The sequence below is a fragment of the Delphinus delphis genome, chromosome 3 (genome assembly GCF_949987515.2).
Source record: "Delphinus delphis chromosome 3, mDelDel1.2, whole genome shotgun sequence".
Taxonomy (NCBI): domain Eukaryota; kingdom Metazoa; phylum Chordata; class Mammalia; order Artiodactyla; family Delphinidae; genus Delphinus; species Delphinus delphis.
The window spans coordinates 27,714,176-27,737,850 of NC_082685.1; the positions used below are offsets into that span (position 1 = coordinate 27,714,176).

The 23,675-nt window shown below is 46.5% G+C and overlaps 1 protein-coding gene across 1 annotated transcript in view; it reads right to left on the bottom strand.

The window, feature by feature from the left end:
- Window positions 1–23,313, bottom strand: part of DOCK2 (dedicator of cytokinesis 2) — a 408,525-nt gene extending 385,212 nt beyond the window's left edge. The window contains exons 1-2 of the mRNA XM_060008407.1: window positions 23,233–23,313; window positions 2,451–2,534 (exon numbers count right to left, since the gene is read on the bottom strand). Of these exons, the coding sequence (XP_059864390.1) occupies window positions 2,451–2,534; window positions 23,233–23,275 (127 nt within the window). The 5' untranslated portion in view covers window positions 23,276–23,313. The remainder of the gene's footprint in view (window positions 1–2,450; window positions 2,535–23,232) is intronic.
- Between the last annotated feature and the right edge of the window lie 362 nt (window positions 23,314–23,675).

A 23,675-nucleotide genomic window follows, 5' to 3' on the forward strand; every position in this document is an offset into this window, starting at 1 on the left:
AGTGCATGATGTCCAAAATAACAACATTGGGCTTCCCTGGTGGCACAGTGGTTGAGAATCCGCCTGACATTGCAGGGGACATGGGTTTGAGCCCTGGTCGGGGAAGAGCCCACATGTCGCGGAGCAACTAAGTCCGTGCGCCACAACCACTGAGCCTGCACTCTAGAGCCCATGTGCCACAACTACTGAGCCCACGTGCCACAACGACTGAAGCCCACTCACCTAGAGCCCATGAGCCACAATTACTGAGCCCACGGGCCACAGCTACTGAGTCTGAGCTCTAGAGCTCACAAGCCACAACTACTGAGCCCGTGTGCCACAACTACTGAGCCCGCACTCTAGAGCCCACGTGCCACAACTACTGAGCCCATGAGCCACAACTACTGAAGCCCACCCACCTAGAGCTCATGAGCCACAACTACTGAGCCTGCGCTCTAGAGCCCACGAGCCACAACTACTGAGCCCATGCGCCACAACTACTGAAGCCCACGTGCCTAGAGCCCGTGAGCCACAACTACTGGAGCCCGCATTTCACAACTACTGAGCCTGTGCTCTAGAGCCCACGAGCCACAACTACTGAGCCCGTCTGTCACACCTACTGAGCCTGTACTCTAGATCCCGCATGCCACGACTACTGAGCCCACATGCCACAAGTACTGAAGCCCGTGCACCTAGAGCCCGTGCTCCACAACAAGAGAAGCCACCGCAACGAGAAGCCTGCGCACTGCAATGAAGGGTAGCCCCTGCTCGCCACAACTAGAGAAAGCCCACGCACAGCAATGAGGACCCAATGCAGCCAAAAATAAATAAATTAATTATTTTAAAAAAGAAATCCTTAAAAAATAAATAAATAGCAACAGTACTAAAGCATAAAATAAACGTAAGGAAGGTGAACAAAGTTCTCATTTCCCCCATGATGATTCCTTTAAAGCTGCTTTGAAATATCAAATATCAAATTCTTTCTCCCTCCAAAAAGCATTTTGTTTGTTTGCTTTTTGGTTTGCATTTGTGTGTGTGTGTGTGTGTGTGTGTGTGTGTGTGTGTGTGTGTGTATGTGGACACGCAAACTCCTTCACGAATCTGCAGAGGTGCTCTGTTAATTGCATATAGCTAATCTAGGGTTGAAGATACCACCTGTCCTGCAGGTTGCTGTGAGGAGTAACTAGACTAACATGTTATGGGAATTTAGCAGAGTACTCACTATGTGGTTAAGAACCCAAAGATAGCTAGCTCTGTAGGCAAACTCCTTTCCTCCAGCCCTCTATTTCTCCTTGAGGGGGCCTCCTTAACAGTAGCACACCTGCCTCCTGCCTACCCCTCACCCCCATCCCAGCACAGGACAGCCTAACCTGAGGGATTAGCTGGGAAACAGGGACAGAGCCCCCTCTGCCCTCCTTTCTCTTTGCTCTGCCTGACCACAGGAAAGACACACTCTACGCCCTCCACACGGCAGGATTATAGTGAGGCCCAGACAGGAGGAGATCCGTGGTGGCCCAGCTGGGCAGTGAGGGCTGGGAGAGCCTGCCTGAATGTAGTCAGCCCATGAGCAAGCTCATTCGACACTTACACCCAAGCTGTGCTCCCAATGTCAATTTTATCAGTGACATAGGTGATACATTGATTTCTAATGGCCTGACTCATGAGTGTAAGGCCATTAACCTTTGTGCAAACTTTAAAAACCACCACCATTGCCACGATGGTGGACACAGCCCAACAGACACCTGGCTTCACAAGAGATGACACCTCTGTGGGAAGAAAGAGATGCCATTTTGCCCAAGACAGGGCACCCAGCTTGCTGAAGGGAGTGAGTACTGCTTCCTGGCCCAGATGCAGTGTCCAAACCACACAGCTATGTACAGCAGAACTGGAATCAGGATTATAATTTACTGGACCCTTCAAAACCCTAATAATGCTGATATTCCTTTATAATGGTGTTGAAACTAATAAAGAAGTGTATCTAGGGCTTCCCTGGTGGCGCAGTGCTTGAGAGTCCGCCTGCTGATGCCCCAGTCCGGGAGGATCCCACATGCCGCGGAGCGGCTGGGCCCGTGAGCCATGGCCGCTGAGCCTGCACGTCCGGAGCCTGTGCTCCGCAACGGGAGAGGCCACAGCAGTGAGAGGCCCGCATACCGCAAAAAAAAAAAAAAAAGAAGAACAAGTGTATCTAGAAGGTGTCATAGGGCCCAACAGCTCCATGGCTGGGCAAATAGAGAGCACAATGAACATCAAACCACCCAGTTTGGCTTTTGTTTCTAAGTATGAATTCCTACAATAACAAAGCATTATTTTCAGTAAATCTGAAATACTAATATTAGCAAAATGTATTTAAATAGACCACACAGAGGTGCAAGTTCCAAGAGAGGGCTGGAGGTGCTGGGTATGTCCTGGGGGTGTCCCAACACCATCAGCAAGCTCCTGGCATCCAAGGGTCGCCTGGGCCAGTGACTCACCTCCACAGGTCTCCTGTATTCGCACCACATCGCCAATCTGCAGGGAGAGCTGGGGGACTCCGCTCCCTTGGAAGTTGTATATGGCTGTGAAATGAAATGGAACAGAGAGGCAGCCTGGTGAGACCTCTGGATACCAAGAATCTCTGCTCCTTCCTGCCCTTCCTTTCTTGACTTTATCTGATGACCATGCAGCCCATATGGCTAAACTAAACCAATGTAAAACCAATGTAAAAACCACAGCCTGCCACAGGAGTCAATGCAGGCCCAGCCTGGCTCCCAAAGGCCCCCATTCATTAGTCAAACATGACCTCTCCCTAGCACAGGTAATGCACTCCAGTCTGAGTCACAAGGATGGCGTTTATGTCATTCCCATGGTTGACCTCCCACTGTACACCTGGCGTGTGCTCAGCACATCCTCTCATTTCATTCCCAAAGCAACCCTGCGAGGTGTAAACTGTGATCCCATTTTGCAGATAAGGAAATGGAGGTGCTTAGAGGTTAAACAATTTGGCCAAAATCATCAGGCTAGGAAGTGACAGGAAAACCAGTATCTAACTTCCATATTCTCAACTGCTATTGTGAGCTACCTGCTGCTCCCCAATTACTCCATCCTGGTGACAGCAGCCTAAAATGCCAGTCTTTCTACCACTCATTTACACTGTCTACCTTCCCATTTACACTGTCAGCTTCTGGGGAGTAGCAGTTGGCTATGAAAACACCCAGAGTCCCCTGTGTGGTATGGGAGCCTCTGCTAATCCCTTGGAATGTGAGATTACACCATATCATTGCAGTGCTCAGCCCCTACTCAGCATCACTTGCTAAGTGAGGACCAGGCCATTACCGTTAACCTAGGGATGAAGTTTGTTTAAGGAATATCCAGCTTGGAAGATCTTCAAGAACAGAATAGGACACAATGAGGTTTGATATGACATGTGAATCAAAACACAAGTGTTTCAATTTAAGGAAAGACCCTCAGGAGGATGGATGGTATGATCCTACAAGGTTGTCCTCATTTATGCATGCAGCAGATATTCAGTAAGTGCCTACAATATGCCAGGCACATGCTAGGCACTGATCTTGCTCTTTTGGTGAATACACAAATAAATATAAGGTTACAAAATATGATACATGTGATGTAAGAAACAAATAGGGCCTGATAGAGGAGGCAACAATTTTTGTTGGAGTAGTTAAGAAAGGACCCCCTGAGCTGATGATACATGGAGGATTCAAACAAGTCAGCTATGGGAACAGAAAGGGGGGAAGGGCATTTCAGGAAGTGGGAATAGCATACGCAAAGGCCCCAAGTAAGGAAGACACTTGGCACATTCAGAGAGCAAAAAGGAAACTGCTGTGCATGGAGTATAAGGGAGGAGGTGGGTGACACAGAGGATGCTGGAGAGGCAAGAACCAGGTTATGCAGGGCTTCACGATGACTTTGGGCTTTACTCCAAGAGAACAGGAAGCTGGATAGATTTTACTTAGTGATTTGGTAATAGCTTTATTTAGATACAATTTGCCCACTTAAAGTATATACTTCAATGATTTACTCAGAGAGCTGTGAAACCACCACCATGATTAATTTTAGAACATTCTCATCACCTCAAAAAAGTCCCCTGAGCCACAATCGGCCACTAATCTACTTTCTGTCTCTATAGATTTGCCTATTCTGGACATTTCGTACAAATAGAATCATGTAATATGTGGTCTTTTGCAACTGGCTTCTTTTACTCAGCACAAGGTTTTTAAGATTCATTCATGTTGTAGCAACTCTCATTACTTCATTCATTTTTATGGCTGAATAATATTCCATTGTATAAATACACCAGTGGATAGAAGGCTGAAGGCTGTTAGGCGGGGGAGTGATGTAACCCCATCACGCCGACTGCTGTTGGGGGAGTGGATGGAGGGAGGCAGAGTGGATGTGGCGGAGCCCACGAGGAGACCCTTGCTTTGTCTCTCTAATCCCAGAGGTCTTTGAACCAAGGAGAGACTTGCTGCTGATGAACCATGTGACCAAGCAGTGCGGGAGGTAGATTAACTAAATAAGAGGTATCCTGAGTCCTCTTGGTAGTCTTACCACTGATTCAGTTCATTCCCTCTCCCTTTGCTCCTCAGTTTCCTCATGTGTCAACAAACAAAATGCATTTAAAAACTACTTTTTCGAGTGAAATCAGCAAAAATGGTGAAATAGGGAGTTCCAAGCGCCTGTCCCTCCAAAGAAGCAATTAAAAATCCAGCAAAAATGGTCAGAATCAACTTTACCAGAGCTCTGAAAAACAGTCAAAAGTTTACAGCAACCAAGCAAATGCTTACTCAAGAAAAGGCAACTGAAACCTGGTAAAGTTTTGTAGCATTTTAACTTATCCTTATCCCATTCTCTACTCCCCATCTTAGTGGCAGTCTTGAAGATGGTGTTCCGTGTTCCTGTGGGTTCCTGGGGCTGGAGGGAGCAGAGCAGACCTTGTCCCAAGAAACTGTACAGTAGTTGCTTGTTTTGATCTGTCTGTGGGCTCCCTGAAGGACTAAAGCCATGAGCTTGCCTTTATTTCCCTGACTTGGGACTCTCTTAAGGGAGAGAAACAGCTATGCAAAGGGCATTGATCAAAAACATTTAAAGTCAAAAGAACTACCTGCTTCCATACAGGGCAAAGAATATAAGTTTGGTCAAACAATAATACCACTAATAAACCTGGGAGGAAAGGCTTAGGAGTGAAATGCTTTGGAGAATAAAGAGCTTTGAAGAATACCACCTATTGCAGGGGATCTAGAAGGCCATGATGAATTGGACACATGCTGAAAAAGGATGGGAGAAAGCCCAAAGTTCTCAGCGCTGGTTGACCTCCAAGCTCCATACAGGGAGGAAATGCAGGCTCTGGCAGAGCTGTAAATGGCCTGGCTAAGTGCTGAACGTAAGCCCCAACACACATGCGCACAGCTGCAAAGACTAGGTTTTTTTTCTCTCGATTCCAGGCATTTAGAGACTTCAGTGACCACATGCAACAAACAATACAGTCTTAACAAAAATACTTCAGAAAAGTCACTAAACAAACAAACTACTACAATCTATATCAAGCAGTGACAATAGCCCTGGCAAGGAGGGAGACTCTGACGTCTGAGTTAGCACATCAAAATATTCAAGATATCCAGTTTTCAGCACAAAATTATGAGGCATGTGAGAAACAAGAAAGTATGGCCCATTCACAGGAAAAAGAGAATTTAATAGAAACTGTCCCTAAAGAATGACAGACAGTGGACTTGGGAGACAAAGACTTTAAATCAATTATCTTAAGTATGCTCAAATATCCAAAGGAAACTATGGACAAAGAACTAAAGGAAACCAGGGGTATAATGTCTCAGAAAATGGAGAATATAGTCAAAGAGAGAGAAATTATAAAAAGGAATCAGATAAAAATTCTGGAGCTGAAAAGTACAATAACAAATGTAAAAATTTTATTAGAGAGGTTCAACATCAGATATGAGCAGTCAGAAGGAACCAATGACCTTAAAAATAGGTCTGTTGAGGGGCTTCCCTGGTGGTGCAGTGGTTGAGAGTCCGCCTGCTGATGCAGGGGACGCAGGTTCGTGCCCCAGTCCGGGAGGATCCCACATGCCGCGGAACGGCTGGGCCCATGAGTCATGGCCGCTGAGCCTGTGCGTCCGGAGCCTGTGCTCCGCAGCGGGAGAGGCCGCGGCAGTGAGAGGCCTGTGTACCGCAAAAAAAAAAACCAAAAAAAAAAACAAACAAAAAAAAACATCTATTGAGATTAGCCAGACTGAGGAGCAGAAAGAAAAAGAATGAAGAAAAATTAACAGATCCTAAGGGACCTGTGGAACAATATCAAGCACACCAACATCCACATAATGGGAGTTCTATAATGAGAGGAAAGAAAGAGAAAGTAGCAGAAAGAAAATTTGAAAAAATAATGGTCAAAAACTTACATTTGATGGAAGACAAGAATCTATACATCCAAGAAGCTCAATGAAATCCAAGCAGGATAAACTTAAAGAGATCCATACCAAGACAAAATAGTCAAATTGTCAAGAACAAGAAACAGAGTCTTAAAAGTAGCAAGAGAGAAGCAATTCATCATGTACAATGAATCTTCAATAAAATTAACACATGATTTCTTTTTAGAAGCCAGTGAAACTAGAAGACAGTGGATGACATATTTAAAGTGCTGAAGGAAAAAAAAAATGTCAACCAAGAATTCTATATCACACAAAATTATCTTCAAAAATGAAGGAGAAATGAAGAGATAAACAAAAACAGGGATTCCATCACTGATAGACAATTGGAAAGACAAATACAGAAAGCAATAATTACAAATCCATGATAACAGGCATAGGGTGTATAAAGATGTAATGTGTGACAGCAACAATACAAAAGGGAAGAAACAAACTTATATAGAAGCAGAGATTTTTGTATACTATTGAAGCTAAGTTGGTTTTAACTTAAACTATATTGTTATAAACGTAAGATACTGGTGGTAAAACCCAGGTTAACCACTAAGAAAATAACTAAAAAATATAGAGGAGGGAAAAAACAGTAAACCAGACAAAATCAGTTAAACATAGAAGAAGGTAGTAATGAAAAATTGAGGAACAAAAAAAGATGTAAGATACATAGAAAACAAATGGCAAAATGGAAGAAGTCCTTCCTTATGAGTATATACTTTAAATGTAAATGGATTAAACCCTTTTGTCAAAAGGCAGAGATTTACAGAAAAGATTTTTTTTAAATCCGCCATAAAATAAATAAATAAATACATACATACATACATAAATCCACCACGATCCAACTATATGTTGTCTACAAGAGATTCACTTTAGGTCCAAAGATACAAATAAGTTCAAAATAAAAGAATGAGGGAAAGAAGTTCCACACACATAGTAACAAAAAGAGAGCTTGGTGGGTATACCAACATTAGACAAAATAGACTTTAAGTCAAAAATTGTTACAAGAGACAAAGAAGGACATAATATATTGGCAAAAGAGTCAGTACACCAAGAAGATATAGCAATTACAAACATATATGTACTTAATAATATAACACCAAAATATATGAGGCAAACATTGACACAATTAAAGGGAGAAATACATAGTTCTACAATAATAATTGGAGACCTCAATACTCTACTATCAATAATGGATAGAACAAGTAGGCATGGAATCAGTAGGGAAACAGAAGACCTGAACAACACTATAGATAACTAGTCCTGGGACTTCCCTGGTGGCGCAGTGGTTAAGAACCGCCTGCCAACGTAGGGGACACGGGTTCGATCCCTAGTCCGGGAAGATCCCACATGCCACGGAACAACAAAGCCCATGTGCCACAACTACAGAGCCTGCGCTCTAGAGCCTGCAAGCCACAACTACTGAGCCCACCTGCCACAACTACTGAAGCCCACGTGCCTAGAGCCTGTGCTCCACAACAAGAGAAGCCACCACAATGAGAAGCCTGCACAACACAACTAAGAGTAGGCCCAGCCCGCTGCAACTAGAGAAAGCCTGCACGCAGCAACAAAGACCCAAAATGCAGCCAAAAATAATAAAATTTTAAAAAATAATAACTAGTCCTAACAGACGTATACAGAATATTCCATCCTACAATAGCAGAATACATTCTTCTCAAGTGCACATGAAATAGTCTCCAGATAGATGACATGTTAGGCCACAAAACAAGTCTCAATAAATTAAGAAAAGACTGAAATTATACAAAGCATCTTTTCCAATCACAAAGAAATGAAGCTAGAAATGAAAAACAGAAAAAAAAAACTGGAAAATTCACAAATACGTGTAAATGGAACAACATACCCTTAAACAACCAGTGGGTCAAATGAGAATTCACAAGCGAGATAAAAAAATATTTTAAGACAAATACAAATTAAAATACAACCTATCAGAACTTACAGATGCAGTGAAAGCAGTGATCACATCAGTGAAGAGGCCTTGGAAAGAAATGAGGTCAAAACCCTTCTCAAATATAAACAAGCAGCATTTATAATGTTCCTCCACTATATCACAGAGAAGCACATTCTCAACTGCCCTTTCATGTTGTCATTACAACTACTGCATGAGGTAGTACTATCCCCACTCTACAGAGGAGGAAACTGAGGTTCAGATGGTTTGAGTAGCTTATCCAAGACCCACCCACAGAGTGGTAAATCACAGAGCCAGACTTCAACCCTGTCCTGTGCCTTGTTCATTCCCTGCATCCACTGCCTCTCCACAGCATCTGATGGCAGGTGTTCAGGTGTTCACCAGACCCTGCTTCAGGCTTCTGTTTGCCACACTCTCTGAGCTGCATTCTCTGCGGGAAAAGGATGAAACCTGTAGGCTTTTTAGTCCAAAGACCTATACAAATCAGCCCTTTCACCAAGGGACCAACTAGCCTTTTTGAGTATTCACAGGGGTGGAAAGTCTCAATCCTGAGAGATAATAAAGCTTGGGAGTTATGAGCCAGTGTCCCTGGAATAAGACAAATGTGGCTCCTGAGCCCAGTTCTGCCCTTTGCCAGCTCTGGTCTCAAGCCCAGGGTTGCAGAGTATGATTGTGCAGGCTTTGTCCAGCACAAGGCCACCAAGCCAAAGACAGCAGGAGAGGCTGGCACCCAACCTCTGATCTGCTTGCCAAGGCCTGGGCCCTATCGAGGCACTGTGCCCACCAGGGGAGGGGGTGTATCTTTGTAATTCACACAGAGGAACTGTAGGGGCCAGCGGCAGCCTGCCTGAGCAGCAACTTCACCTCCCCAAGCCTCATTTTCCTCAACTATAGAAAGGAGGAGATGATGGTCCCTACCTTGAAGAGTTCCTTGGAAGCTTGGCTGAGATCAATACACAGAAAAAGTCTTTACTCTGTGTCTGGCCGGGAGTAAGTGGTCAATAAAAAGTAGTCACTTTTCTCTTTATTGGCACTATAATACCTCCTAGAGCAATCCATTCAGAGGAACTCCTTCAGAGCTCTTCTTTGTGTCACCTTTAAATCTGCTTCCTTGCAGTTTGCATTCAATGGCACTGTCAGTCAACAATGAATAAAATTAAACCTTTGCCCAAAAACAAACCTTGAGAGGACCCTCAGGGGACTCAGAGTTCTCTCCTCCTGCATAAAGCTTCCCCATTTCTTCATTCCCTCCACACTTGGCCTCAATTCAAATCCTGTCCCCACAAAGGCTGCTAGCATTTGGACCCACTCCAGCTTGCAGATGCCCTAATTCTGCAGACTCTCCACTCCCTGATCCCTCCAGCTCCAGAGGTCTGGCTGAGGACATGCCTGCCAAGGAGTTGGGCAGGGCCACAGAGGCAACTGAAGGTTTCTAACAGAAGAAAACCATCCATGACATGTGTTTGCCTCTGGAGCACCAGCAAATTAGTTTCGTCCATCAGGTATTTAAAGGGCAGGGCAAGACTCTATTTTGTTCCCAGACTATATCCTTCCCATCTTTCCTGAGGAATCTCTTCCTCACCCTCTGCCCAGCTCTGTCAGGTGAGAAGGTACCAACCCACTGGCTTAAGAAGATATCTCGGACAGATCTTGAAACTTCATATTCAACATGGAGGTCTGTGTTCATTCCAAAGACTCACATCATACGAAAATGAAAGTAACTGACACTGCCCTTTAATTTATAAATGTATTTCTGCCTTTGCATGAAGACCTCTGTTCTCAAGGCTCCATTTGGGGAAAAGCAGACATTACTGACAAAGGAAGTGGCTTTGCATACCGGTACCCAATTCTGTTAAGTTTTCTAAATGACTAACAGGAAACTTTGAACCAGAATGCCACTCTTTGCTAAAGTTTGATTGCTTATCTATGACTCTCTCCTGAGTTGTTTCTGACCAGTGTCAGAACAGTTCATCTTCTTCCCCATTCCCTGCAGGCCTAACTACCCTTGAGTTCTGAGTGAGTGATGGAAAGGCCGGAAAACATAAGGAAGGTATAGGAATAAGTAATAAGTAAAAATCACTGAAATCACAGCCTGCCCCACACTGGCCATGCCCATCATGGAAGATAAACAAGTGGTGAAAGGATTCCCACAGATACCCATTCCAGTTTCCCCTTTCATACGAGGTCTCCGTGCCTTGGAGAACACTGGCACATCCCAGTGAAGGATTTGACCTCTCCTTGTATCAAAATACTATACTCAGGAGCCAAGGCAGCAGCTAGTCCCTGATACGCCTAACCAGACCAAAATACTTATGACCAAAGACCAAGGGGGTGCTTCAAGTACCAGGGCCGTCTGAGGTCACTGAACCCAGTGAGGACTCTAATGTTGGAAATCCTAGAGTGTCAAGCCAGTGGGAGCTTTTGAGACAGGTGGGACTTCCAACAACCCTGGAAATCCAATCTACTGATTAGCCACCAACTTTACTTAAACGTATTGAAATGCCCTGCTCATCAGGAGCCCAAATCAAGAGAAATAAGGGAAAAGTGAACATACCATTGCTACAGCATGCAGCTCACAGAAACAAACAGGGTTGGGGTCTCTGTGCTTCGGGCAATGTTAGGAGATAAGTACAGTATTTCACTTGGATTTATACACGAGGAAACTGAGGCAGACAGAGAATAAACAACTTATTCTAATATCTCTAACTAATAAGGCAGTTATCCAGAAGTCTGGATTCTAACCACTTCATATACTGCTTGACACCCCACAAATGGTAAACACACATATTGTGTACCAAGCACATGTTATTTTTCAACAGATATTCATTTGAGCACCTACTGTGTGCCAGATACTGAGTATATGGCAATAGTGATAAATAAGACAGACAAAATTCCTCACACTTTACTTGTACCAGCTCATTTAATCTTCACAGTAACACTCCAAGGTATTCCCCTCCACGTAACATATGAGAAACTTAAAGAGAGATTAAGGAACTTGCCCGTGGCCACACAGCTAGAAAGTGGTAGAAAGTGGAGTCAAACCCAGATTGGAGTCTAAAGTCCTTATTTCCCTGACTAATCCATTGCTGATGTCACGATTTACTGTGTGTGTATGAGTATATATGTATATGTGTATATATGTGTGTGTGTGTGTGTGTGTGTGTGTGTGTGTGTGTGTATGTACTAGACTTGTTCATTTCCCATCTCCTTCAGCCTCAGCGAGGGTGGAGACTGAGTCTGCCTGTCGGCCACTGAATTCCCAGTGTTGAGAACAGCATCTGGCTCACAGTTGAAGTTCAATCAATATTTACTGAACTTTAAGAAATACTTGTTAAACTGAAGGAACACGAACATGAAGGGCAGGTATGTCTCTTCTTCTAAGTTTTTTCTTGCATTTCTTGAGATTACTTGCTGAGATGCTGAGCCAGCTGGTCTGCCAATTTTGATTGCAGCCATCAAGTGCCCTGTGACCCTTCAGGATGGATTCGTACCTCATCAGGGCCCCTGCCACTTGCTGATGTGTTTCAAAACAAAAGCTTCAGCAAACACCAAGTGTTAATAGAGTTTGTACAAGTAGCTACATAAGAGGAACACAAACAATATTGGAGAAAAAGAATGTAATTGCCTGAAGCTCACTTCTCTAGTCCCTGAACTGGGCTTTGGATGGTCTCCACTCCAGGGAGAAACAGAACTAGCCGGCAGGTCCACTTTGGATTCAAGTGAAACATAGTCGTTGAAATATACAAGCAGTTTGCCTGGAGTCTCTGGACAAGGTGTTGACAGCTGCAGCACCAAGGCAACATCCTGACATTGCATCAGGGAGGGTGAATGCGATGACCCAGCAGAAGCTTCTGGCAGCGAGGTCAGAGCTCAAACCCGGTGCAAGTCAGCAGTGGATGAGGCAGGAGAATCACAGCCAGAGGGAACCAAGGGGGAGGAGGTGTTCCTCCCCTGACCAGGAGAGGACAAGAATTACAACCTCTACGGAACACTTTCTATGTATCAGACACTTCTCCAATGATTTTACCTACAGTCACCTATTCAATCCCAGCACCTGTTTAATCTTGTGGTGGGTAAAATTATGGTCAATTGTGTTTTACAGATGAGCAAACTGAGGTAGTGTGAGATGAAGTGAACAGCCCAGGGTGACACAGCTAGGAAGGTGGCGAGCCAGGATTTTGCCCCAGGCAGGCTGGCTCCAGAACATACACCCTCAACCATTACACCACACTGCCTCTCACTAGTGGATGTGTATTTAGCACCTGCTCCCTGCCAGGTGCTTTAGGACCCCCACTGGATCCTCCTAAAAACCTTACAGGTTGCCATAGGTGAGCCAAGGTGACATTCCCAGCCAACAAGAAGGAAGTTGAGATTCCCATGAGTTCTCTAAAACAGTGATTCTCAACTGGGAACAATTTCGCCCCCAAGGGAACATCTGTCAATGTCTGGACACATTTTTGGTTGTCACAAACCTGGGGGTGGGGGAGGCAGGGATGGGGAGTGGAGGAGCTCCTAGCGTCTAGCTGGGGAAGTCAGGGACACTGCTAAATGTCCTACAGAGCACAGGATAGCCCCATAACAAGAACCATCTGGCCCCACGTGTCAACAGTGTCAAGGTTGATGAGTCCTGCTAAAACATCATGCTGGGATTCACCCTCTCCTTCCCAGTGCTGCCAGTATAGGCACACGCACACAAACACTCACGCACACACTGTCTCACACTCTTCTACGTTCACACACTCACATGCTAGAATTGGAAGACAGGCTTTATGATGAAACCAAGGGCTGATTTCTCAGCCCCCAACCTCCAATGCAGGCAGCATATGGAAGGTTAGAAAGAAAGGTAGAGTGAGAGAGGATGGCTCCTGCTCCCCTGGAGCTTTGGGGAAATCTAGTTCAAGAGACAAAATGAACACACAAGAAACAAGAGGCTGCCTTTTTTTAAAAAAGAAAGGGCTAAGCTGTGGGGCACGGCAGCTGTGGGCTCTCAGAGAAGAGAGATCAAGAGAGGCCCCATCAAAGAATTGAGACTAGAGAGAGAGGAAGGGGCAGAGGGAGGGCAAGGAGAAGAACTGGGGTAAGAGCGCTGGGGAGGTTGGTGGGGAAGGAAATACCACAAGGGCAAGAAGGGAGGGGAAATCAGCTTGACGGGTGCACAGTCGCAGTGAGTCCTAAGGTGAGAACCATGGGGCTTGGTGCGGTGGCCAACTACAGGGGTCCAGGTGTTTGGAGCAGAATTCAAGAACACCCCAATTATTGTTGTGCTCTCTCTTAGGACTTAGCCTGCTGACAGGGAAGGGGGTAAGGGTGAGGAGATGAAGGCAAGATGGGGCAACTCACCTGAATCTTACGAGGCTACCAGAAAGTGTAAAACCTCCAACCTCTCTCCCCTCTCCATCCCCCACCTTCTGCCCACTCATTCACCCACCCATCCATCCGATCAACAACTCCTAAGTGAGCATCTGCTCTGTGCTAGGCACTCTGTGTGGGAGAAGAAGAAACACAGTATTGCGGTCATGGTGTTTACATTCTATGGAGGAGCCAGAGAATTCTACACAAGGCTACAATGAAATACGATGGGGGTGACAGCAGGGGCCATAGTGACCTGAAGTAAGGGGTGCACCCATCCCCAACCTGAGAAATGGGGACATTAGTACTAGTAACAGTGTTCTTTCCTGCCTCAAACAAAAAGAAGGAGAGGTTACTACTGGCTCATAAGCTTCCTGAGAGCAGAGACTGTGTTTTTCAGCTCTGGGCCCCAGTACTCAGCTCAGGACCATAACTTAGCATGGGTTCACTGAACTTAATTGATCTGAATAGACTATAAAAATAGTTTTCTTAATCTTGGCCACTCCCAGATCTAAGGATTCACACCCTGGGCAGAACACCTTGGCTGTACCTATTATATCTAGTTACTGAGTACATTTTAGCAGGGTCCTTAACTGGCTTCCATGAATGGGCCATAATGAAACTGTAATGCAAAACTGCTCATGTGCATGTTTTTGTAGGAATAGTGTTTGGATTCCCAAGGGTCCTGCGTTACAATAACGATGATCTTTTCTGCTAGTACCTTCTGTGGTACTAGCAGAAACCTACCATGTTTCTGCTAGTACCACAGAGCCAGATGGAATCAAATTCGACCCCCAACAGAGCTCTGCCGTCAGACAATAAGCCATCCAGTGGGGGAGACAACCTGCAGTCACATAACTAAAAGACAAGGTGAAAAATGAAGATTTTGATAAAGCAGAAGACATTTCTTCCAGGGATGAGATGTAAGAAAAGCACTGGAAAAAGGCTGCATTTCAGCAAGAGCTTAAATCTCTCTGCTCTTCAGTTTCCTCATCTCTGAAATGAAGATAAAAGTACCCATCTCTCAGGGTGGCCGTGAGGGTTAAACGTGGTACCACAAGTGCTTTATGAATGGACTGGACTGAAAAAAGTTGAGGCAATGTTATTATTTATGACAATGTTGATGACAACTTAGATCAGGGGACTAACTAAGGAAGTCCCGTAGGTAGTTCCATTCTCCCAGCTGCTCAGACCAAAACCATGGTGTCACCCTTAACTACTTCCTTTTATACCCACGTCCAATCCATGAGGAAAATCCTGTTTGCCACCTACAGCACACACAGCTAAGCACATCTCACCTCTTCCACTGCTTCATCCTTGGGGGGGGTCCCCCACCATTTCTTGCCTGGTTATTGTAGTGACTGCCATACTGGCCTCCCTGCTTCCACCTTTAATTCCCCTCTATCTACTAACCATAAAACTTCTAGAATAATTATTTTAAAATAAGACAGAACAGTGGTTGCCAAGGGGGAGGGGGCAGGGGAGGGATGGATTGGGAGTTTGGGGTTAGTAGATGCAAACCATTATGTATAGAACAGATAAACAACAAGGTCCTACTGTATAGCACAGGGAACTTCATTCAATACCCAGGGATAAACCATAATGGAAAAGAATATACATATATGTGTGTGTGTGTATAATTGAGTCACTTTGCTGTACAGCAGAAATTAACACAACATTGTAAATCAACTATACTTCAGTTAAAAACCAAATTAAAAAAAAAATAAGACAGAACATTCTGCAATTCTTCTCAAACCCTACAGTGCCCCACCCGCTTCCATTCAGAGTAAAAGCCAAAGTCCTTATAACATGTACCAGGCACTACTCAATACAACCTCTCTTCAGAGAACTCATTTCCTACAGTTCTGCCCCTGGGTTACTCCACTCCATTCACAGTGGCCTCCCACACATCAGAGAGGCTCCCTCCTCAGGACATTTGCATTGGCTGTTTATTCTTCCTGGAACACTTTTTCCTGAGACAACGACCTTGTCGCCACCGCCAGTGAGGCAAGCAGCAAAATCCCCCTTCCCGGGCAAATCCTCAGGGTCCAGCTGGCACAAGGTGTGCCCCTTTGCGGCAGCAGTCGTGGGCTCTTGGGACCTGACATTGCTAGCACTTAATCCACCCCAACAAATGCCTGCTCAGCACTGTCTCTGGTCAGACCCTGTGCTGGATGCTGAGGCATCTCTGCAAGTCACATGGCCCACCTAGGTCCCCTTCACCATCCTGGTTTAGGATTTGACCCAAGGGATCATGTGTTGTCAGGGGAACACTGAGTGCCCTGGGGCAATGTCTGGAGAGGGGTCTGGAAAAGTGCCCACATTGTCAGTCACATCCCCCTCCTGCACTGCTTTAAATCAGTGCAGAAGCTGACAGTGTCCTAGTGGGGTCAGAAAGACAAGGGATGGATGGCTTTTTCCAAGGAGAACTAAAAACCAAGTAAGACTTAAGATGTTGACAAACTCAGCCTGACTGTTGTTCACTTCACGCGAATTAAAGAAAGTGGAATGAAAGGAGAGAGTGCCTATTAAAGGGAACATCTGCAGTGCCTGCACACAGATTCCTCTGGAGTCGGGTGGCAATAAGCACTAGCATTCACCATTTGCAGAACATATGCTGCAAAACTCAGACTGTGGCACCCGTGTGCAATTGAATATTAAAGGCCTGTAAGCTTAAAAACAAAAAAAAGAAGTCCAAAGGTCCAGAAGTTAGCAGAATATTATGGTGACTACACTGTCTGTCTCAAAATATAGCAGCAATATAAGGATGCTGAACTCAAGAGGAAGCAGAGCTTAGCAAACACAGTCTGTCAAGGCTCATTTAAGCTCAAACATTATGGTTGGGGGCAAGATGGCCACTAACTAATGTAGTTCCCATAAACCTAGGGATTAGGACCATCTACTTAAATGAACTCAAACAGTCAGCCCAGCAGGCACTCCTGAACAACCCCAAGTTGCATCCGAAAGCAGGCAGCCCAGGCACCTAAGAACTGGTGGTAGGAAGGAATGAGATTTCCAATCCGTGTGTTTTTGTTGCACCAGACTAATTTCTGGGGACCAGTCCGAAGATACAATTGGCCTCCATAGCCAAGATACACGTACTAAGATCCCTCTAAGCATTTCCTTTGCGATTTTTTCCCCCATTGCTCCTCAGAGGCCTTCTGAGACCATCCTATTTAAGATTCCTTCCCTCCAATACTCTCATTCATGAGACAAACTCTTTTATCACAGGAGCACATATCACGATTTGTAGTGATATGCCTATTGATTTTTCCACAAGTTTCTTTTTGTCTTCCCCACTAGACTATAAGCTCCAAAAGGGTAGGAACCATATTGGCCAAATTCTAGTAATCTTACCGTCTAGCGCAGTGCCCGGCACATAGGAAATGCCCAATAAATATTTAAGAAATAAATGAAAAGTGAATGAGTGCATGAGTGAACAAGCTGGTGAGTAAATGATGGTCGCTATCTCTCCTCCTTAGCTATTAACTCCGGCAACAAGAGCAGTCTAAGTGGTCCCTCTGTAGTAGAGTTCTGCCCTGGGTGTGTTTGGGATGCACGTTTGACTCATGCCTCCTACTCCAAGAATCTGTCCCCATCCACGACTCCTGCGATCCTCATGACCCCACCCCATAACCAGAGCGTATTGGAAAAGGCAGCACCCTGCTCAGAGTGGGGCCCATTCTTAGCGTGGTGATGACCTCTGACCTGGGGGGCCTTTATTGAAAAGGTGAGTCAGTCCACTCAGATCTTCTCAGGACTTTGAACAAATAAACACAGAGAGAGGATTCAGAGGGTGCTGGCACTGCAAAGTCATGCCAGGTTGAGGCAGGTGGCATGCTGGTGGTGTCAGAACACTGTGGTGTTCTCAGAATATGAAAGTTATGAAGAGGAGAAGAGGAAGGAGAACAGCACTCATAAGTTTAGAGCAGCTGGGAAGCCATGAGAAGACAGGCAGTTTTCCGGTCTCCTCAGACCAGGCCTTTCCAGAGGACTGCTGCCCATGTTTCCTGGATTTCTGTTTGATGTCCCTTGATGCTTAAAACACACCACTTCCCTCCTCACATACAGCCACACACCACATACCTTTTAACTGAACTACTTTAAGTGGATTTTGTTCCTTGTAATAAGAGTCTGTGCTGCAAGGGACTCAATCACCCATTGCGCACTCCCAATCTGTCCATCTCAGTATGGACCAGATCTGTCCAGGAAACAGCATCACCTGCATCCCTGGACCAGGGAGAGGTCTCGCACTCATCCATAGTCCCCAATCAAGATGTGAAACAGACCCCTTCTCAACTTTTGCAGAGCCTGTTATGATTTGAATTGTGCCCCACCCCACAAAACAAAAGATATGCTATATGCCTAACTCCCAGCACCTCAGAATGCAGCCTTATTTGGAGATAGTCTTTTCAGAGGTAGTAAAGTTCAAATGAGGTCATTAGGGTGGGCCCTCACCCAACATGACTGGTGTTCTTATTAAAACGGAAAATTTGGAAAGAGACACACACACAGGAAGAACGCCACGTGAAGACAGAGGCAGAGACTGGGGTGATACTTCTACTGAACCATGGGACACCAAAGATTGCCAGCCAGCAAGTCACTCGAAGCTAGGGGAGAGACACGGGACAGATTAGATTGTCCCTCAGCCCTCCGAAGGAACCAAGCAATAACTCCCCAGCACCACACATAGATACACAACCATAACTCGAGATGATCTGTACGGAGGAGAGGTTTCTGAGCATAACTGAAGCCCCTGCACAAATCTACCCAGCAGGCCCAGCTTCAGGGTAAACAAACCTTTCTTCTGCATTCACCCTCTGAGGACCCCTGCCTTGAAGGCTTCTCTTACAATCCCCAAATATCAGACCACAGACCACAGGTCAACTGTTAGGAACCCAGCTGTCGCCCTCCCTACTGCTCCAAATTCTCATGTTGAAGCTCCATATTTGGATCAGGTCTGTAAGGATGGGATTAAGTTAAAACGAAGCCGTCAGGGTGGGGCCCTAATCCAACTGGACTTGTGTCCTTCTAAGAAGAGGAGAAGACACAGGGGGTGAGCATGCACAGAGAGAAGAGCATATGAGGACAAAGCAAGGAGAAGGCAGGTGTCTGCAGGCCTAGGAGGCCTCAGGAGATATCAACTTACTAGCACCTTGGACTCGGAACTCCAGCCTCCAGAACTGTGAGAAAATAACTTCTGTTACTTAAGCCACCTGGTCTCTGGTATTTTGTTACGGCTGCCTGAGAAAACTAAAATATCATCCCTAATATCCTATTCCCTTCCTTCCTCAGGAATGCACACTGGATATTTAGCTGGGTGCATGGCTGCTTACATGGCAGACTACACTTCCAGGTTCCACTGCAGCCAGGTTCAGTCATGTGATTAGGTTTTAAGCCAAAAGGATACAAGAGGAAGTGTCCAGTGGGCCTTCAAGTAAGTGTCCTTAATGAGCAGTGTCATGCCCTTCTTGTTCCCTTCATCCTTCTTGCTGGCTGGAAAGTGGACCTGACAATAGAGGCTTAAGCAGCCAGTTTGGTTCAAAAGGCAGAAGCCTCGTGCCAAGGAAGCCATGCAGGAGACAGAAAGAGCCACGCTACTGCCTCTTCAGGGACCATTTCTGTGCTTTCTACATGAGAGGCAAATAAGCTTCTAGCTTGGTTAAGCCACTACTTTGGGCGTTTTCTGTCACCTGTAGTCATACTTATCCCTAACTGATACTGTTACTTGCTCTTTCTACCTCCTCCTTTTCTGTCTTCCACTGTCTCCTCCAAGGATAAAGCTCTGACCAATGACAAGAGTCTCAGGCAGAGAGGATTAAGATAGTAAAAGCCAAAGGGAAATGTTAATTATAAAGGGACTCCTGCAGGATTAACTAATGAGGCAGTCGGTAGATAGGTAAACTGTCACCCACTGCTGTTCCACTCTATGTCTAACCCCTGCCCCCCTCCCAAGTGATTAAATTATCTTCTTACAGGTGACACACCTGCTCAAAAACTCCACTGCTCACAAAATGAAGTCCAAACTTATAAGCTTGGTACTCAAAGCCCTTCACAACCTGACCATAATCTACCTCTCCAACTATTTTTTATTTCTACAAACATCCACTAAAACCAAAGCAGACTATTTATTGACCCAAAAGCCACACCCATTCCAACCTCCTGCCTTTGTCTATGATGTTTCTCCTCCCAGATTCCCTCCTAGTGTTGTGCAAAGGGTCTGGTGTCTGAAGACAACTGAATTTAAGGCCCAGCCCAAGCACTTCCAAGTTATGTGAACTCTGGAACTCTTCGTCTGTAAAATGAGAATAATAATATGTTGCCTCACATAGATGTTCTGAAGCCAGACAAAGATACTGCATGAGAATGGGTCTTGTAAACCATAAATTACTACACTTATTCTGATAAGGCATGACTTTCCTGAGCCTGGCATTAGGGCACATTACCTGTCTCTCGGCTCTGCACCTATTAGGTACGCCCCTTGACCTCAGTCGCTAACTTTCATTGACCAGTCTCATTACTAATGCTTTTCATTACACAATGATCTCATGAAATCCATATTATCATTATTACTCCTACATAAAGTAGGAGTGATGAGGAAAGATGAGGAAACAGGACCAAATTTGAACTCACAGCCCAAGCTTCTAACCTTACCCGTATCTCCTCAAGGGCAGAGGCTGTGTCTTTTCTTCACAGCTACACTGTCTTGTCTGTGGAAACTCTTACCCACCTCCACCCAAGGGTCCTCTCTGGGACTCTAGTGGATCACATTTTAAAGCTCCATCAAGGAAGTAAGGAAGAACCTGGCCAGGGATCTACACGAGGCTCACCCTGGCTGCCCACCAGACAGTAAAGTGAGAAAGAAGCCAAGCGGTTCTGGTGATGAAGCTGTCCCCAGAAAAGCCAGCCCCCCAGACAAACAGACACCAGCAGCCCTTGTCAGCTAGGCCAGAGGAAGAGGAAACCAAATGGCAAAGCAAAGCTCAGGTTTTCCTGTGTTAGGCTGGCTGGGACTCTGGAGATGTTCCAAGGAGCCCCTAATCCTTACACGGCTCTAGCGCTTCGTTTTCAAGCCCCCATACTCATTACCTCAGATACTCTTCTAAAAGAACGTCTTGAAAGACAAAAGTATTAATACCTAGACTTACAGTGAGGAAACTAGAGCACAGACCTGCCTGCAAAAATGATAGTGTCAGAACTAGAACCCAGACTCCTTACTCTCAGGCCACGGTTCTTTCTGCTGGGTGACTCCAGTCCCCTGTCTCATCATAACCTAAGCCTTGCCCTTCCCTTCCATCTACCTGGAGTCTACGGAGGAGGGTTGGAGATTACCTTCCTAACCTCTGACATTCATCTGCAGAGAAAAAGAGATCCTTTGATAAGCAGACACCTTCCAAGTGCTCTATGGCCCCCTAAAGGGTCATACACCTTCCGACTCCCAGCCCCAAACAGAATTTTCACAGGTAGGTGTGAAAACTCTCAGTTATACCATCAGAAGAATCCCCTGGGCCTAGAGCCTAACAGAGTTCCTAGTCTCTGAGCACATAGGTGGGATTTCCTCAGCAAAGGCGGGTGAAAACCTTACTTCATTCAGTAGCCCCCTCCCATCCTGTGATGTCATGTCCTGAACTGGGCTCCTAAGCAGAGAATAAAGGCTAAAAACAATAACTAATAACATTTAGTGAGGATTTGTACGACTGTCATTCCAGGCACTTTATATGGATCATTATCATTGAGTCCTCCCACAACCCTGGGAAGCAGGTGCTGTTATTACTCCCAACACACAGACAAGGAAACTGAGGCCTGGAGAGAGTAAGTAACTTGTCTAGCTCACAAGGCTGGGAAGCACTGGAAGCTGGAATCCAAGAGCAGGCACCAGAGCCCATGAGCTTCACACCATAGCACAGGGCCTACACAGCAGGAACACACTACAGCCCTTCGACCAGAGGGTGGGACTCTTCCGCCACACTCAGCTGCCCCCATTAACTGCCCTCGTCATCCTGGACCACCAATACCATCCCTGTCTGCCACCCGGGCACCTTCGCTCTTCTGTCCGCCCAGCCTCCCTCCACACTGGCTTCAGCACAAATCTCATGTCCCTCCCCTGCTCAGAAGCCCTCTATGGCTCCCAACTGCCTCGATGGAAAAAGTCTCAACTTCTTAGCCTGGCATTCAGAGCCTTCCAAAATGTGGCTCCAACTTACTTTGAGCATCACCATTCCCTTCAATGCACCCTCCCCTCAAGGCGAAAGGAGCTACCACTCTTCTTTGCTGGATGTGCTCTTTTTTCCCTGGATAGTCCCTTCGTGTCCAGCTTTCATCTCCTAGACCACACTGGTCCCTCCACCTATAATGGTCTGCTCCATTTCTCAGTCCCCATCTTCACCTGAGCGGTGTTTCAGCCTGGAAGGGCCAGAGTTAGAGAAGCTTTATAGTTCAAAAGTTACTGAGTCTAGTTCAATATAGGTGGAGAAACTGAGAAACGGAGCCTCCTTCAGGGTATGGAATATTATTTGCTCTTTGGATAGGGACCATTCATCTTTAAACACTCCACAGTGCTTGGAGCCTAGTAAGTGAATGAATAAGTGTTGAGCCCTCCAGGACTGTGTTTCTCCAGCAGTGGCCTTGGGATTCCCTACATCATTCCCTACTCTTGGCCCCTGGATCTTCCAACATCTGACCTGTTCAACCCTTATCTCTGAGGGTGGTATCTGGTATCTGCCTGTGTAGCAAGCCACAGAGTGGTTTTTTAATTCACACTTATTTGAAAACCACAGTGAATCTATGGGGATTGCACCATGCGTGCCACTTAGTAGAAAGAGTCCTAGTACCTGAAGCCTCCCTTCCCCCAGCCACCACTTCCGGCCCTGAGCTTGAGGCAGAGGCCTCTGGGAGCTTAGATGGCTGGAGCTGATGAGGCTGGCTTCTTGGATATGCCCCTATAACCCGGTGGGAGCCTTTCTCCCCAGGGGCTCTCTGGGGCTGAGTGAAGGGTCTTGCCCTCCAGCCCTACGCCCCCAGCTTGCACAGCCCTCTGGACGCTCTGACAAATAAGGGTCATCTGACCCAGGAGGAACAGGCAGGGGAAGCGAGCAGATGGGTGTCGCTTTGGGCAGCGGGGGAGGGAGGCATGTTGGGCCAGGCCAGGCTCGGCCAAGGGAGAGAATGATGCTCCCTCCAAGAGGTCAGATGGGGTGAAGGAGTCCTTACAATGCCAGGAGCCTGACGCAGAGCCAGGCTGCTAAGAGCTCTGCTGGAACCCGTCTAGGAAATGCATAAAGCCTTTGGAGAGAGAGGGTAGCCCTGTGGCGGCAGCAGGAGAGGGAGCGGGCTGGGCGTAGCCTGCTGGGCAGGGCACCCACCTTCATCTCCCCCCTGCCTCCCTTTTCCTGCCCAGCTGGTGCCACAGCAGGCTGAGGGAGCCACTGCACCCTCAAAGCTTGAGTCAGTGCTCTGAGCCCACGTCTGCGCCGCTGGCTCCCCAGCCTCTTCCTATGCGGTTCTTCGGCCACCTGCCCTTCTCCCTGCTGAGGACCCCATGCCCACACCTACCCACTCCGTGTCGCTCCTTGTCAGTTTTGCGCCAGGGGGCCATGGCTTGGCCGTGGGGCGTGGGGGCGTGGGGCGGCTGCAGGCACCTCGCGTCGTCCTGTGGGGAAGCAGCCAGGGGGTGGCTAGGCGTTCTGCCGGGCCCCACTTCCTTCCTCTTTTCAAACTCCCTCTCAGGGCCCGCCCTCCCTCCCCAGGGTGACCCGCCCCTCCTCCTCTTCCTCCCTCCCTTTGGGCAGGGGCACCGCAGAAGGCTAGGGGTTAGAAAGCCCCCACAAAGCTTAGGGGCCACCTCCAACTTGTCTCCTGCCCAGGCAAGCTGGCAGAGGCCAAGCAGATACCTGGCGTCACCCAGGCCATCGCCACAAGTGCAGGAAGTTCCCTGGTAACTGAGCCTAGTGATTAAACCGAGCTCCCTCCCACCTAGCAGGAGCTTTAGCGTCAGA